The sequence below is a fragment of the Gopherus flavomarginatus genome, chromosome 12, assembly GCF_025201925.1.
Source record: "Gopherus flavomarginatus isolate rGopFla2 chromosome 12, rGopFla2.mat.asm, whole genome shotgun sequence".
NCBI classification, from domain to species: domain Eukaryota; kingdom Metazoa; phylum Chordata; order Testudines; family Testudinidae; genus Gopherus; species Gopherus flavomarginatus.
Window position 1 is genome coordinate 37,307,483 of NC_066628.1, and position 15,810 is coordinate 37,323,292.

The following is a 15,810-nucleotide window of genomic DNA, read 5'->3' on the forward strand; positions in this document are numbered from 1 at the left end:
AAAGAAAACTGACGAATGCTCATGAGAGATTGGGAGGCTGAAGGGACCCTGCGAGGTGGCTGCTGGGTCTTGGGGATACACAGTCATCGAAAGAAGAAGGTTGGCACTAAAGTAATAAGTTCTCAGACTCCTTTCTCACCCCAGGATCTCAAAGCTTCTTATAAATATTACATTAAACCTTGTTGCCCCCGGGAGATATCTATTATCCTCATTCTACAGATAGCGAAACTGTGGCACAGAAATTGTTTCACCAGCAGAGGTGAAACGAGAACCGTGGAATCCTGACCAAGTTTCCAGCTCTTCCCATGACCGCCATCTCCCACAGGTTGTCTTTTGTTCCCCCGCATATACACAAGAAATGTGGTACCTCCATCTTGAGACTCAATGGTGATGATGCCCTCTCTCTCTGGCCCAAACCCTTGGGTGGTCTTGGCTTGCACTTTGAACTTGTAGGGGATGTTCTCGCTCAGGTAGGGCACTGTCAAGGAGGTTTCTGGGTTGTCCCCCTCCACGTAGATATTCCTGGGTTCCCCTAATCCAAATAGAAACACACTATGAAGAGAGAGAATACAATGGTTCCCTAAAGCCCACCATCATTCCCACCAGCTTCCTCCCCACTCACCCCCCAGCTGCTACCCTCCTGCAGTTTCCACCACCCTTCTCCCCTGCCCTACTTTATTCTTATCTCAGCCCTCATCCCCGGTTCTCTATCGAAAGATCCCCATTTCAGTACAGGGCTGGGTCTCAGGCCCAGCCCTCCCCACTAAGGCTGCTCAGGGATTGAATGGAGTGGGAGGCTCTGTTCCTGGATCAGGTCTGCAGCTGCAAAGTGCTACATTTTAGCCCCAGCAAAGGGATAGTTTGTCACTTCTCCGATGGCTTGTTTCCAGCCCAGCCCGAGCAAGAACGTACCTCCTCCATGCAGCATCTCGCAGGTGACCATGTAGCCCAGAATGGCCCCGTTGGGCTTGCGGGGTCTCTCCCAGCTGAGCTGAAGAGAGTCTGGGCTCAGGGCAGTGAACACTAGGGGTCCCGGTGCACTGGGGGTGCTCAGTGTAAACGGTGAACCTGCAGGAGCAACAGCGAGAGGTCAGTGCTGGACTGGGGGAGAGAAGCAGCAGCAGCCTGGGTCTATGCAGGTCACTGCTGTAATGTGCTGCGAGTCTCAGCTGTTTGCATAGTGAACTGAAGCTGGCACATTGGGGAGTGGCATTCAAGGACAGAGGGGGGTGTTCATTTTAAAGGGGGAGTGAAGGAGCAACAACTGGGAGCTTAAACTTCGACATGGGGGTGCTGCCACCATGCCCCAGACCCCAAGCGCACCCTGAGGCCAGCCTCCATAACCCCAGGCAGCAAAGCAGTGTGTGAACGCACCGCACCAGGGTCCCGCGGCTCATTGCCCAGCCACAGGGAGACGGGAATGGAGTGAAGCCGGCACCGTGCCCTCTCACCTGGTACAGGACTCAGCGGGCTCTGTGGATCCACCTGGGACTCGATGGTGATGACGCCCTCTCTCTCTGGGCCCCAGCCCTCCTCGCTTTGGGCCTTCACCTTGAATATGTAGGAGTGGTTTGGCAGCAGGTTGTCCACCACCACCGAGTTGTGAGTGGGGTTGGGGATGCTCAGTCTATACACGTCTCCTGGAAGGAGAAAGACAGGTGCCACCTAACAGTCACAACCAGCAGGGCCGCAGCTGCAGTACAGAGCATGGGGAGCCACCCAAGAAGTCTGTGGCAGAGCTGGGAATAGACACCCCCCCCCCCTAAAATCTTGGCTCTGCTCAAATCAGTGGCAAAACTCCCATTGGCTTCAGTGGAACTCAGGTTCCGCTCTAGATTTCCCAGCCCCATGCTGTACCATGAAGACTCGTTTCACGCCTGGGGCTGAGCCGTCAGCCGAACAGGGCTCACTGACCTCCACTGAGGAGCTGGTACTGCACGCTGTATCCTTGCACCTCTTTCTCGCACTGTGGCTCCTGCCAGCTGACTTTCAGGGAGGTGGGCCCCAGCGCAGAGAACACCAGGCGGGTGGGAGTGTCGGGGACACCCAGGGCCATTCTGGAATCTAATGCAAAGAGGGAAAGTCACAACCTTGGATTCAAAGGCGAGAGGCAGATGGGAAAAGAAACAGACACACCCCAGTGTGTCATGGTCCTTACAGTCCAGGGAGAATGTGGCAAAACGTCCTCTCTGCAACCACGGGCCGGATCTGCCGAGAACCTACCCGGAGGGGCTTTGGGGGCTGAGCAGAGCAGCCAGATGGGGTCAAGTGGTTTACGAATGGGTTCTGACAACGGCGCCCTGCAGTCTCTGGACTTGGAGAAGCAACATCCTGACTCTAGCCAGGGGACCGAAGGGATTGCTGAGAACATCTAGATGTTTTCCCTGGCAGCCCCTTAGCTCCCCAGCAGGCTTGGGGCCAAGCTTGGTCAAACTCATTCCCTCTGAAGCACCATGTCCAGGCGGCTTGGTGCTTCGAAGACATCCTGGGAGTGAGTGGGACTCCTGGCCTTCTGGGGGAAGAGGGAATGCACCCTAGAGTGTGTGCTTTGCCTGACAGGCCTGTGCAGGGAGAGGGGGAAGGGGAGTCAGAGCAGCCATCTAACAGCCCTGAGCCTTGCTGCATGCAAGCTGGAGATGGGGTGGGGGTGGGATCAGAGACCCCCATTGGAGAGAAAGGCACAGAGGCGCTGCCCCTACCCACTCGCACATCCACACTGTTAACCCACGGGCCCCTCCTATCTTCCACACACTCACCTACCTAGCTGCTCATTCCCCCGCCAGCTTCTCTCTGAACTATCCTCCCCCGGCTCTCCATGCCGGCAGCCACTCATCAAGGGGGAGAATGTCAACAGGAGTTAAGCACCCAGCTCCCATGGGCTTTCAGTGGGGCTCAGGTACCTAACTGCCCTTTATGTCTTTGCAATCCTCCCCCATCATCTTCAAAGTGCTTTGCAGTCACGTGTCCTAGTAATTGATTCAAGCTGTTAGGGAGGTGAGTATTGCTATCCCTGGTTTACAGATGGGGAAACTGAGGCAAAGAGGTTCATGTGAATCAAAGGGGACTAGGAATTAGACCCTGGGAGCTCCTGGCTCACAGCCCGGTACTCAGTTCATTAGGCCACCCTGATCTCTCTACAAATAGCACCTCCAGAACCAAAAGGCGGGAAGAGTTAAGGGGTAGCCCTTAACCACTGTCCTCATGGCAGCAAATGGATGCAACGTTGAGCAGATTCTCCAGCACCTCAATGCCAGGCACTCTATGACTCAGCTGCCTAGCATGTTTCAGAGGGACGTTTTGCATTGGGCACACATTCTCCCCCAAGGCCTGTGGAGAGAGACAGAAAATGATCGGCTTGTTAGGAGCGAAGAGGGCAGGACGCAGACGGTAAGTCGATGAGGTCGTTAGAGGCGGGGTGGGTTAATCAGCTCACATGGCTTGAACGAAGTCAATGAACCCTGCAAATGGAAAGGTGGTGTGGTGAAGGCGCAGCCAGGGTTGGGGGCACGGATCAGCACACACACAAAGCTGGTGGAGGAGAGCAGCAGACAGCTCACGGGTGGATGGGCTGGTTATGGGATGCATGACTGCGGAGAGACACCTACGAAGACACTGGACAAGGCTTTGCCATGGGCTGTACCTATATACTTGGCAATCCCAGTGGACCCATCAGTCATGATTATAGAATCCCGAAAGCTATTGCTGGCGTAGGAACCCTTCACCTTTGCCCTGCTCCTGACACCTACATCTTGGGGCAGCAGGGCCATCCTGCCAGGATCTTCATGTATGGAAGGGAGAATCCTCCCTGGCTGGGCTACAGCACAGTGGAAAACAGAGAGAGAGAGAGAGACCATTGAAGGCATCTGAAGCCAGAACAGCCCGTGTGCTGGGGCCCCGGTACAGAGAGGGCTGCCTTAAGGGAGAGCATGAAAAGGGCTTCTCAGCCTCATCCCCACTGCCAGACCAACTCTCAAACAATTCGAGCTGCAAAGTAACCATGGAGATAGAGTAAGAGGCATGGAGGCAGCCCCCCCTTTCCCAGGATGCTTTGCGGGGACCCATGGAGGCAGCCCCCCCTTTCCCAGGATGCTTTGCAGGGGCCCATGGAGGCAGCCCCTCCTTTCCCAGGATGCTTTGCAGGGGCCCAGGGAGGCAATCCCCCTTTTCCCAGAGAGTCCTGGGGGGCCCCATGGAGGCAGCCTCTCCTTTCCTAGGGAGCTCAGGGGAGGGAGGCATGGAGGCAGCCTCCCCTTTCCCAGAGAGCTTGGGGAGGCGGGGATGGAGGCAGCCTCCCCTTTCCCAGAAAGCTCTGGGGGGGGGGATGGAGGCAGCCCCCTCTTTCTCAGGGTGCCCTGTCGGGATGCACAGAGGCAGCCCTCTCAGTGTGGAGAGAGAGGGAGCTCTGGGAGCCAGAGGTACAGGGAGCCCCCAGCTGGTGTGACCCAAGATCGCAGTAAGGGGTAGAGCATAGAAAGACAGGTCCCTGCTATGGCGGAGCAGAGGGAAGGGCCCCAATCCCCCGACACTCACCATATCCTGAGGTCATTGTGCTGTAATCTCTGGTCAGAGACGAGCTGCCCATCAGCCTCCTCTCCTGGTGCACGTGTGAGGTCAGCTGGTTATAGCTGGCATTCAAGGTCCTGTTCAGGGTGCCCCCACTGCCGGGGAAGGTGAAATCCATCCGGCCATTCGGCAGATGCTCTGGGAAAGATTGAATTCAGTCAGTCTCAGCAATTGCAGTCCAGGCATCGGGACCATACCACGGCTCCATGCCTCCTGCACCAGCTTTGTCCTGTTCTCCAGCTGTTTGAGAACATAACTCCGGCTCTTCAGACAAGTGACAACCGCACAGCCAGCAGCAAGGGAAACAAACAGGAACCTGCACCCCCTGCACACTACCCAACCGACCCGCAGTGCCCAAGGTAACTCCAGAGCTCAGCTTGTCGGGGGGCTGCTAAGGTCCAACCTCACAGGTCCTAATGGTCAGATCTTTTGATCCCAGCACGTGTTTATATTTTGTCTTAATGAAAAGAAGAAGAAATGCCAACTGAAGGAGGCGGCTCCCACAGATTTCACACGGGAGCCCATCTCAGCCGGACCTGAAAAGCAAACCCCGCCATGAACGGTCTTTATGAACCCCCTCTTAAATGACCACCCAAAGGGGCAGCAGAAACCAGGTGCCTCCTAGAGGCTGCTCTCTGAATAATAGTCCTGCAGGTTTGCACTGGAAACCTGAGTGGGTTACTTCAGAGCAGTTACTTAAGATGAGGAGTGGCCCCTTGGAGGCGGCTGTTCTTACAGGCTTCACACGGTTTTGATCTGCTGCTTCCCTAAGGGTCCGAGCCTATTGCAGAAGCGAGCTCCTAGCAGGTTCCCAGTCCATGCCCGAGGTGGGTGTTACCTTGGCACTCTCCTGAGCAGACAGACCATGACAACACTTTGCAAGCAGACTCTACTACATATGGCCAGTGCCTCATGCCAACACCAACGTGGGTACAGAGGGGGAGTTAGGTGGCAGGGCCCAGTTCCACGCTCTTGGCTCGGAGAAGGACGAGACACGACATTCACTGCAGAAGAAGCCGGCCTTCACCTGGTTGGGGCCGGGACGTCGCGCTCCTTGTCAGGCTGCCGCTGGCTGTGTCGCTGTCCAACAGCTCAGAGTGGGAGCTATCCTCGTGGAGGAGACCCTCGGTGTCCGAGGAGAAGCAGCTGCTGCTAGAGAGGCGGGGGATCATTTCGGCTGGGAGCCTCCAGGTGATGCGGCGAAGATCCAAGTCCTCCCCCAGCAGCTGCACATATTTCCATCTGGAGCCTTTTGGAACAATTTAAGTACTCACATTGGCACGGCCTGCAGAGGCAAAGTGGGGAACCTGCCACCATCAGGCCACCTGCAGCATACTGGGGTTAGCCTCCAGGAGCAGCTCCATCTGCCTCCTGTGACAAACCCACTGATGGGCTACTGCTGTGCAGAGATCACGGGACAGAGCTGGAGAATGGAGGAACAGGACACTGGGGGTTCAACCAGCCCTGGGGAGACCAGCGCTCTGACCCCATTTCCATCAGGATTGAGAACAGGGCTGGCAATCCCACTGCACGCCTGTCCCCATCACAGGCACTGCTGGATAGAACTGTCCTCCCATGCTCAGGAGCGGCCTCCTCACTCCATGAAGCTCACAGGTGCACACAACGCTGGCCACCGTAGGGCTGTCCTTACACGTACACTCTACTCTCTGCAAGGACGCATCACTTCCCAAAGTTGAGAGTAACAGAGGTAGCGTGCACAAGGCAGGGGACGCCTCATTTCAGCCACTGTCGAACCTGCTCCAGCCTAGGTCTCCTGTAAGGTTGCCCCAGCTCCACATTACAAGTTGCTTTCATTCTTCCCATTTGAAATAGCTATTCCAAGCTGAGACTCTGCCATGTTCATCTTAGCAGCCCTGACATAACCAGTGGGACACCCCCAGAGCACAACAGCAGAGAACCAAATACCATGGGCCAAGAGGGTTCTTCTGGGGCTTAAGCTGCTATTAGCTGAAATGTCTGCTCCACCACCCAGTGAGGTCCCTCTCGTTGGCCTAACGGCTGAACTAAGAAACATCCCCAGGAGCGAGAAGGTCAGGACTATGCGCTGTACCCTAATCTCATGGCAACGGGCAGAGGCCCAACCTATGGATGGAAAGTTCCTACCCGGCTGAGCCTCCATTGCTCTTCAGAGCAGCAGCACAGAAGCAAGGTGGCAGCTCAGCCTCTGCATGGTCCTCCCAGAGCTAGGACTTCTCTCTGCCTTCGCAGCAGAATGAGGAACAAAACAATCTGTGCTGATACTGTGGCTAGTAAATCACTCCCTCATTCGGAAGGGAGGTTCTCTGCTGGTTTGCTTTCTCGAGTCCCCTTCTCCCAGGGGAGGATCAGTGTTCAAAGCTGTCAAGAGAAATCAACAAAACGCTTTTTGCAAAACACAGCACACATACCGGAGTCATCGGAGACGCTGGGGCGCTTGCTGCCGGACGGGGAGCGCATCACGTCCGCGCTGTACATCAAGTAGCTGTCGTAGTCTTCACCACCCTCGGCATCGATGATTGGGATGTCAGGGATGATGGGAACTGTGACAGGCAGGCAGACAGTACCATTAAACATGCTGCTTGTGAGGGGCCCTCCCATGTCAGAGGGAAACCACCCACCTAGATGCCACAGGGATGGGCATGTTAGCATGGACACAGACAAGTTAAAACGGGGAGAGGGAGGGAGAGAGAGTGTCAAGCCCCGCTCCCCATGCACTCCCAGGCCAGAAGAAGCACTCACTGGACATTGGGCGCCTGGGCTGTGTGGCGAGGTTGATCGTTGCTTCTCGCTCAGGCCCCCAGCCGGCTCCATTCTTGGCCTTCACCGTGTAGCGGTACGGCTGTGACTCCCGCAGATTTTCAATCAGAACCATGCGCTTCTTCGGTTCCTCAACCAGAACTTTCTTCATGGGCCCAAAGGGAACTGCAAGGAAGCATACACCCATCCAGAAGGGTCATCTCTCTCTCTCCCCATCGCACATACTATTCTCTTCATTTCTTCTCTCCCCTCTCCTTCCATTGTATTGGGCTAGGAGGCTTTGCCCTCCCGTTTGAAAGGGAAAACAGCACAAAGACCCAGCGACACACCCCGCCCCACCCCAGCCTCGACACACACACACACGCTTTTTTCTTTGTGGTCGCTGCAGCTGCAGTGCCTGTCCTGCGCATGCAGCTCAATCACTCGGCCAGCTGCCTAGCTGGCGTGCTCATGTCACTGTGGCAGTCCCAGCTCTTTTCCCCTCCATCTTCCAAGCTGTTGTGCCGACCATCCTTGCCTCCAGCACCCCATCGTCTCCCACTGACACTGCTCCCAACACATCCACAGGGGGCGCTACAGACAGACGGGAGAGTCTCACTTGGCCTGGGAAGCGAAGGACCCATCAGATCCTGAGTTCGGATCCAGCTCACACAGTAGCACATGGAGCATCAGCCCCCCATGGCCCCTAACCCTGTTAGCAGAGGGACTCAGAGCAGAGCTAGAGCCCGTCCGTGCCAACCTGCAGGAGGAGTCTCCTCACTGTTTCCTAAGAGCAATACAAACAGAGCGGGTTTCACCTGCCATTGCATTCTAAGAAATGACTAGAGATGGGCCAGAAGCAAGCCCCTGGATCCAAACTCCCCCAAACAGAGTCAAGATCCAGGCCTGAACTTCACAGCTGGCCTGTATCAATGGGTCAAACCAACAGAACCCTCCATAACTGTGGCTGTTCTTCTGAACCTTGTGGCTTGGGCTCACGTCTAGGAAAGGCAGCAGGAAACCTCAGCACAACCCTGCTTCACAGGGCTCACTTCTGCTTTCATCACTGTGCTTTGCTCCCAGACACTTCTGCACTGCAGCACTGCACCTCCATCCACCTCTCAACAGTCTCTGACTGCGCCCCCGGATCCTGTCTGGCAAGCTCCATGGAGCCCCCCAAGGCCAAGGGTCTCAATGAGACTTGGGCTGCAGGTGCCAGGACAGAGACAAGTGATATTACCGGTCATGCAGTCAGCCACCCTGAGTGTCTGTTTCCCAGGGTGTAACTCCACTTCTGGGAAGGTCCCAAAGCGAACAGGGAAATGGGCCTCCAGCAGCGGGTTTCCCAGGGCATCATTCCTAGACTGTTCAAGGCGAGAAGCGTCCCCAACACCCACTGAAGTCAGATGAGGTCAAGAGGAGCTGAGGGTGCTCAGGACCTCACAGGACCATGTCCTTAATACTGAACTTCTGTCCTGGGCTCTGGCCTCCCACCACCACCCACCTCCCCAGCAGCCTGTGCTCTCTCACTCATCGTAACGTGGGCTGCTCCCAACCCCAGTACATGGCTCCAGGGTAGGAGCAGCGAATGACTGGGGACAGGTACTGGCTGTTTCTGCCAAGATCTTAGTGTCTCAGTCCAATGGAGACACCTCTACAGGGCCATTCAGCAAGGGGGAGCCCTCTCTTACCGTTGTCCTCATTGACAAGTCCGTAGCTGACTTCATAGGCTGTGATCTCCCCGTTGGTCTCAGCAGGCTCAGCCCAACTCAGCTGCGTCACAGTGGAAGAGACGACGTTGAAAGCCAGACGCCCAGGTTCGCTGGGAACTAACAGGAACGAGAGCAAAGAGGTTGGGTTGGAAACAAGCATGCAGGGAGGGCTGGATATCTCTGGGTGAGAGTGATGGGACATGACCAAAGGACGTGTGCCTCAATTGGCTCGATCCAGGGAGATCTCCCAACTGACTGTGGCACCACATGCTTATTTTACACCAGTTACTCTGGAAGATGCTGGAAAACGCATCACAGAGCCTAGGGTATCTAGACCCTTTCAATATGCCTATCGCTGCCCATGTCCATGATGGGCTGTCATCTTCTCCTCTCCTCCAGCAATTTGGTTCCTTCTGGTGGGCCCCCTGGAGGAAGGTATCTTGGTGGAAGGAAAAGTCTTGCCAGCCACAAACCAGAGATAGGACACAAAATATGCCATTTGGATCTATTCCACCGCCACTCAAGGAGGTGCAGTACACAGCATTCAGAAGCACATTAACAAAGAGGATTTATATGAAGTGGGCACTAGTGGCGGTAGATGTGTTCACAACGAGGAGCTGGGTGAAAAATTTCGAGCAAAACCTTTTTTTGACAAAAAATGCAATGAAACATTTCATGAATTCATGTTGATTTTGTGTAATTGTTTTGGTAAAATAAATCCTAAACCTTTCATCTCAATACTTGAAATATGAAATGTTTCATTTTTCATTTCCAAATGACTTCTTGTTTCAAAATTTCCTGTCATTTTTATTTAAAAAACAAAACAAAACAGAAATGTTTAAAAATGTTTGAAACCCAAGTGAGATGTTACATTTGGGGTCAAAGAAAATGTTTTGGTTAACCCCCAATTTTATTTTATTTTATTCTTTTAATTTTTCAGAATTGCTAGTGAACCGAAAAATCCCTTATCCTCTAGCTCCATTCAGAGCTTCATAAGACGTCCAGCTATCATTTGGCAATAGGAATCCTGTGATCAACGTTTCAGGTTTCCATTTGTTTGGGGCCTTCTGCTTTTTTGTTGTTTTCCTGGCAAGATTTAATAAAACAGCCATCCCTGGCTACTGACCGGGGCAGTACAAGATGAAGTAAGATGTTCAGATTGGTACCCGGAGAAGCAAATATTCTTCCATTTATGAGGATCTGAGCAGCTCTTGGACCTACAGTCCTTTGTAACACACTCACACAACATGTTTCATCTTCATTAACCAGTTCATCCCCACAACAACCCTGTGGGAACAGCAGGGGAATATCCCCATTACCCCCAGTGATGAGAATGGGATAAAACACCTGGACACACGGGGCTTGAGTTTAATCACTTGGTATGGAGGGTGCTTGGCAGAAAAAATGAAGCCCTTAAGGGTTTGTCTACACTGCACCAGGGAGCAAATCTCCTAGCCCGGGTCCACAGACTCAGGCTAGTGCGCTAAAAACCTTGATGTAGATGTTGCAGTTTGGGCTCTCAAGTCGGGGGGGAGGAGAGGGAGCTGTTTGTACATTAGCATGAGTTTGTGGCCCTGGGATGGGATGCTCACTCCCAGGTGCAGTGTAGACATACACTGAGATGTGCCAGCATGACACAGGGTGGTAGAGGTTCAGTGACTGGGCCAAAGCCACAGATGGCACCTATTTCAGAGCTGGTAGCAGAAACTCAAATGCTCCTGGCTCTCAGGCCTGGGTGCAGACCACCAGATCGTGCCTTTTAAAAGACCAGGTTGTCCTGCAGACATTTCCAATGAGGCGTCAGCCTTCAATACGTGGGACAGGGTTTGGTGTCTTCTGGCCACATCAGCTGGTCACTAGGATCTAATCCCCACAAACACCACGCAAGCCTGTGGGAACAAGCCAAGGGGAGCAGCTCACCATCCTCCAAGGTTCGGCAGTGGGTGATATCCGAGTAGGGCCCCTCGCCCATGTTGCTGTAGGCGCAGACCTGCATCTCATAGTCGCAGTAGGGGTATAGGTTATTCAGCTCTGCTGATGGCACTGTGGAATTGATCAGCCTGGCCTCTGACTCAGGGTCCCCTTGGATCCAGTACTTCACCTGCCATCAAAGGGAAAACCATAAGTACTTCTCCTCTCCCCCGTTCTCCTTCAGTTCCTCCTCCCGGTCACCAAGAGCGATTATAAACCAAGTGCAAATTTCATGCAGCCTGCTGCCTGGGGTAGTGAGTGTTATGCACAGCAGCATGCAATGGTCAGAGAAGTGGTCAGAAAAGACCCATGCATCAATGAAGCCCTATTTTGAGAGAATAAATGGGGCACAGTCTGCAGAGGAGGGAGTTTCACCCTACATTCAACACTGATTATCTAGTCCAGCCCACTCCCAGCGCGGGATTGTTCTCTCCAGTACATTTTCTGGAGCTTTGCTTAGGCTAGTTCTTTCTGTTCTCAGTTATGGCGTTTGCCCCAGTCTCCCTGGCAGGAAGCTCTGCCTGCTAAACCCGCATGCTCCTAGCATCACCCCTTTGGGAGTGCAGTGAGAAAACAGCGGCCTTTCCCCGCTGGAGAAATGTAGCTTCACATCTAATGGAAATATATCTGAGTCCCCAGGGGGCTCTGCACCAGGAAACTTAGAAAGGTCTCTGGCACGATTAGCCGCTACTGCTCAGGGGAGAGAGGCGGCAAGGGCAGGTGCTGCAGGTCGAGGTCCCTGTGCTGGGGCTAAGGATTGTGGGCTATCCGAGTCGGGACATGCATCAGGGAAGGAATGAGGTGCAGTGACTGCACTGGAGGGGTGTGGGAAGGGTTGGAGAAGTGGGACACACAGGAGCTAAGGGTTGAGGTGCCTTGACAAAGGTGAGGAAGGAAGATTGGCACTATGCCTGGCTCTCCCCAGCTACACGTTCTTTCCCTTTCACAATCTCCAAGCCACCCCAGTCCAACCCACTCCCACACTCAGGGCCACCCAGAGGATTCAGGGGGCCTGGGGCAAAGCGGGGGAGCTGCGGTGCTTGTACTCACCCAGTGGCGGAATGGGTCTTCAGTGGCATTTCGGCGGCGGGGATTAGGGGGGCCCTTCAGTCGCTCCGTATCTTCAGCAGCACTGAAGGGGCCCCTGCTGCTGAAATGCCGTCCGAAGACTGAACCGCCTCCGGGCCAGGGCTCATGGGGCCCCTGCAGGGCCCAGGACAAATTGCCCCACTTGCCCCGCCCCCCGCCGGGCAGCCCTGCCCACAGCAGACAGATAGACAGGTTTCATATGAGAAGTAAGCCCCTTGCTGACTTTCCCTTACTGGACTTGAATAAGATTTGATATGATCGGAGAGGATCCTCCCAGGACATCCTGCTCCCATCCATCAAGCCCACGATGCCCTCCTACCTGCCAGCACCTTCTCTCCCCTCCCCCAGTGCAGGATGAACGATCATTGGCCTGGACTGGAGTGGCCATGATGCCCCAGGATGATGGGCTGGCCATGCTCACCCCAGGAACCTGTTTAGCTCTTACCTTGTACCCTATGGGTTTGCCAGGTGGTGGTAACCAGTTGAAGCGGATTTTCCTGGAGTTTAGAGCTTGGGCGTTTGGACTGAGCGGCGCACCCAGCTTGCCTCTGGGAGACTGAAGGAACTGTATGCCGTCCACAACCTCTGCAGTGGGGAGAGTGAAATGCCACGAGTGCATCAGTGACCATCCCTCAGCAGGATGGAGCGAGAATGGGATAACCCACATCGCCACCTCTCAGGGCTTTACGGCCATTACTATATAAGCTCTCAAGCCATCCCTGAGGAGCCAATCAGTGTCCTCTTCACTTTGCAGAGAAGGGAAACTGAGGCATACAGAGGCAATGTGACACGGTCACACAGCAAGTCGGAGCAAGAGTCAGGAACAGAACCCAGGAATCATGTCCCTGAAACCAGCCAATGAGCCACACTGCCTCTTCTGTGATGCACGTGGGGCTTGTGCCCCAGAAATGAATCCAGGACAACGACAGCTGCTTGGCTTGGCTTTCTGGAAGCATTTGGGCTTTTCTATTGTGCATTTTATGATGCTTCAATAACAGTTTCTCCTTAGGATCACAGTTCCACCAAGCCGCTATGACAGTGTCAAGTACATACCTAATAATTGCTTTATCACTATCTACCCAACAAGTGAGGAGAATACACAGCTCACTGATAGGGCCTGTCACACAACCCATATAGCCCGGCTCATGCGGAAAGGGTCACTCCACGTGTGGGTGCACAGGTATCTAAACCCCACAGAGCCCCATGGGACTAAAACACTAACGGTGCAGACAGTACTAGTGGTTTATCGACTCCCCCAAACACACTGCTACCTGCACCCAGATCCACAGGGAAAAGAAACCAATTCCACTTCAATTTGCAATTCACATGATCCATCTCCTCCCAGTCTCTGTGACTGAGATACCGTCTATGCACAGGTCTACAGCTAGGGGGAACCAAAACTATATAATTAAATACACCAGCACAACATGCAAAACCTGCAGACATATCTCCACAGCTAGAACAATCAACAACCCCACAATGCACCTTTCAAGGTCCCGGGGTCCTACACGTGCCTATCACAATTGAATGGTGCACCTCATCCAGAGCACTAAATGCCCAACAACAACGATGTGGGTGAAACGAGACAATCACTACACTCTCGAATGAACTCACAAAGGAAAATGATAAAAGGCAAAAACAGCCTGTCACCCATGGGTGAACACTTTTCACCACAAGCCACCACCCTGTAGCTGACCTCTCAGTCCTCACCCTCAAAGGAAACCTGCACAACACTTTCAAAAGATGAGCTTAAATTCATTGCTCTGCTAGACGTTAAAAATCGTGGACTGAACAGAGAGACTGGGTTTATGGCTTATTACAACAATCCATAACCCACTAATACCCCCTCCCCCCCAGTGTTTGCCCCCCCGACTGGAGAGGGGTTAATGAACCACTTCACCTTGAGCTAAACAATTGGTTCCATCTTGTACGTAGCTGTGATGCTCCAGGTACCTTTCCCAGAACTGAAGAAGAGCGCTGGGTAAGCGCAAAAGCTTGTCTCTCTCACCAACAGAAGTCGGTCCAGTAAAAGATGTCACCTCACCCACCCTGTCTCACTAACTACCCCAGGCACCTGTCCGACTAGGGCTAGGACCCAGACCTGCAGCATGCTGAAGCATCAAGGGAAAGGAGCGTCTCTGGTAGCTCAGGCCACACATCTGTACATGTCACTGGTGTGACACACTGTAGTGATTACACACTTCACCCTACTTCTCCTGACCTAGAGTCACTCTATCTGCCAGCAGCACATGGCACAAGGACCTGGCGATGCAGGAAAAGCACGGCTCACCGGTGGCACACCCACCTGGGTCAGTGATGGTCACCGTGGTCTGCGGGTATTTGCCGATCTTGGCGCCGTACTTGGGGTTGAGCAGATCCACAGCAAACTGTTTGAGCTGGCGGTTCTGCAGAAGGGCATCGATCTCGGTAAGCTCCAGCAGCGCCACCTGCACCTCCTTCTGCATCTCCCCAGGCTGGAAGACCAAGTCGCCCTCTGTGAAGATGTAGTCCTGGGAGAGGAGAAGAAAGAACAGGCTAAATAGTTTATTACTCCCCAGCCACAGCATCCTCGGGACATGGCTCTTTATTGAGTCCTTCCCCACACTGCATCCACGGGACATGGCCCACCCCCTCTCCAGCCACAGGACATAGCTCATCAGTGTGGTCCCCCCGACCCTCTGCATAGCCATGAAATATTGCTCAATACTGTAGCAGATTCAGAAAGGAACCCACACAGCTGTATTCTCATGCAATATAAACACAAACACTCCCCTCTCCAGTGCTATCACTCCTGCAGTATAGTCTATACAGCAGAACCTCTCCAGGCTGACCCTGCTGCAGGAGGCTTTGCCAGACATGACCAGCACATGATTCCTGCTGGGGAACTTCCTGGTTTATCCCGGCTTTTCCAAACAGTCCATTATCACGAGCATGTCAGAAGGCTGGTCAAGATGACAGAAAGAATGACATTTTTACTAGCCACAAACCCAGGCCTCCAACTGGCAAACCTGGTGGGACAGAGGTGGGAAGAGAATGCGTGAGCTCCTGGCTCCCATTCTGCGCTCAGACCTCAAGGTCACACCTCTTTACCTCGTCCCGAGTACAGTTGCCATACATTCATTTTGACTGGGATCTGTCTCTGCTGTGGCAGCTTCTGTAATTACTGGTCCCTGCTTGCTGGGTTTCACGCCACCATGCTCAGATCCACCAATACCAAGGAGCACAGTCCTCACCTTGCCATCCTTGGCGGTGAGATCACGAGTTCTGTAGGTGATCTGAGATTTTCCATTTTCCAAGATCTCGCGATGCACAGGGATTCTGGCCACCTGGTCGAAGCGGCTGTGAGAGTAGGCTGGCTGCAGAAAGGTGATGATGCTGCTGGCTGAAAGGAGTCAGATAGGTGGACCATGTGAAACAAACATCTGATGGAGGCTTCTTAGAAACATACACACACACACTGAATACAGTTGGGTTCTTCAAAGCCACCATACTGTCAAAAACATCAGCAAAGAAACTGTTGCAAAAAACCTGAGAATCCGGTAGTCTCAAGAGTGCAGTTTCTAAGAAGAAACACCAAGAGGAAAGATGGAGTTGGGGGCATCACTCGGAGATTAAGTAAAAGTTAAGAAAGAAAACAGGGTGTGAAAGAGGAAGATCAGGGAGAAAGAACCCCAAAAAGGAACAGAGGAAATCTGGAGTTATTCCTTCATGCCCAGCTAAAAACTCTCTCGTAGCCTCA

At 53.5% G+C, this 15,810-nt stretch overlaps 1 protein-coding gene across 3 annotated transcripts in view; it reads right to left on the reverse strand.

The window, feature by feature from the left end:
• ITGB4 (integrin subunit beta 4) overlaps positions 1-15,810 on the reverse strand; it is a 55,475-nt gene that overhangs the window by 2,611 nt on the left and 37,054 nt on the right. The window contains exons 26-38 of one of the 3 annotated variants that reach the window (XM_050919108.1): positions 15,305-15,453; positions 14,377-14,581; positions 12,517-12,656; positions 10,932-11,112; positions 8,991-9,128; positions 7,303-7,485; positions 6,972-7,103; positions 4,531-4,701; positions 3,641-3,814; positions 1,915-2,064; positions 1,452-1,640; positions 913-1,068; positions 368-532 (exon numbers count right to left, since the gene is read on the reverse strand). In XM_050919108.1, the coding sequence (XP_050775065.1) occupies positions 368-532; positions 913-1,068; positions 1,452-1,640; positions 1,915-2,064; positions 3,641-3,814; positions 4,531-4,701; positions 6,972-7,103; positions 7,303-7,485; positions 8,991-9,128; positions 10,932-11,112; positions 12,517-12,656; positions 14,377-14,581; positions 15,305-15,453 (2,133 nt within the window). Of the gene's footprint in view, positions 1-367; positions 533-912; positions 1,069-1,451; positions 1,641-1,914; positions 2,065-3,640; positions 3,815-4,530; positions 4,702-5,288; positions 5,813-6,971; positions 7,104-7,302; positions 7,486-8,990; positions 9,129-10,931; positions 11,113-12,516; positions 12,657-14,376; positions 14,582-15,304; positions 15,454-15,810 lie in introns of those variants that run through there. The other 2 variants (XM_050919109.1, XM_050919112.1) reach the window with 2 other exon arrangements.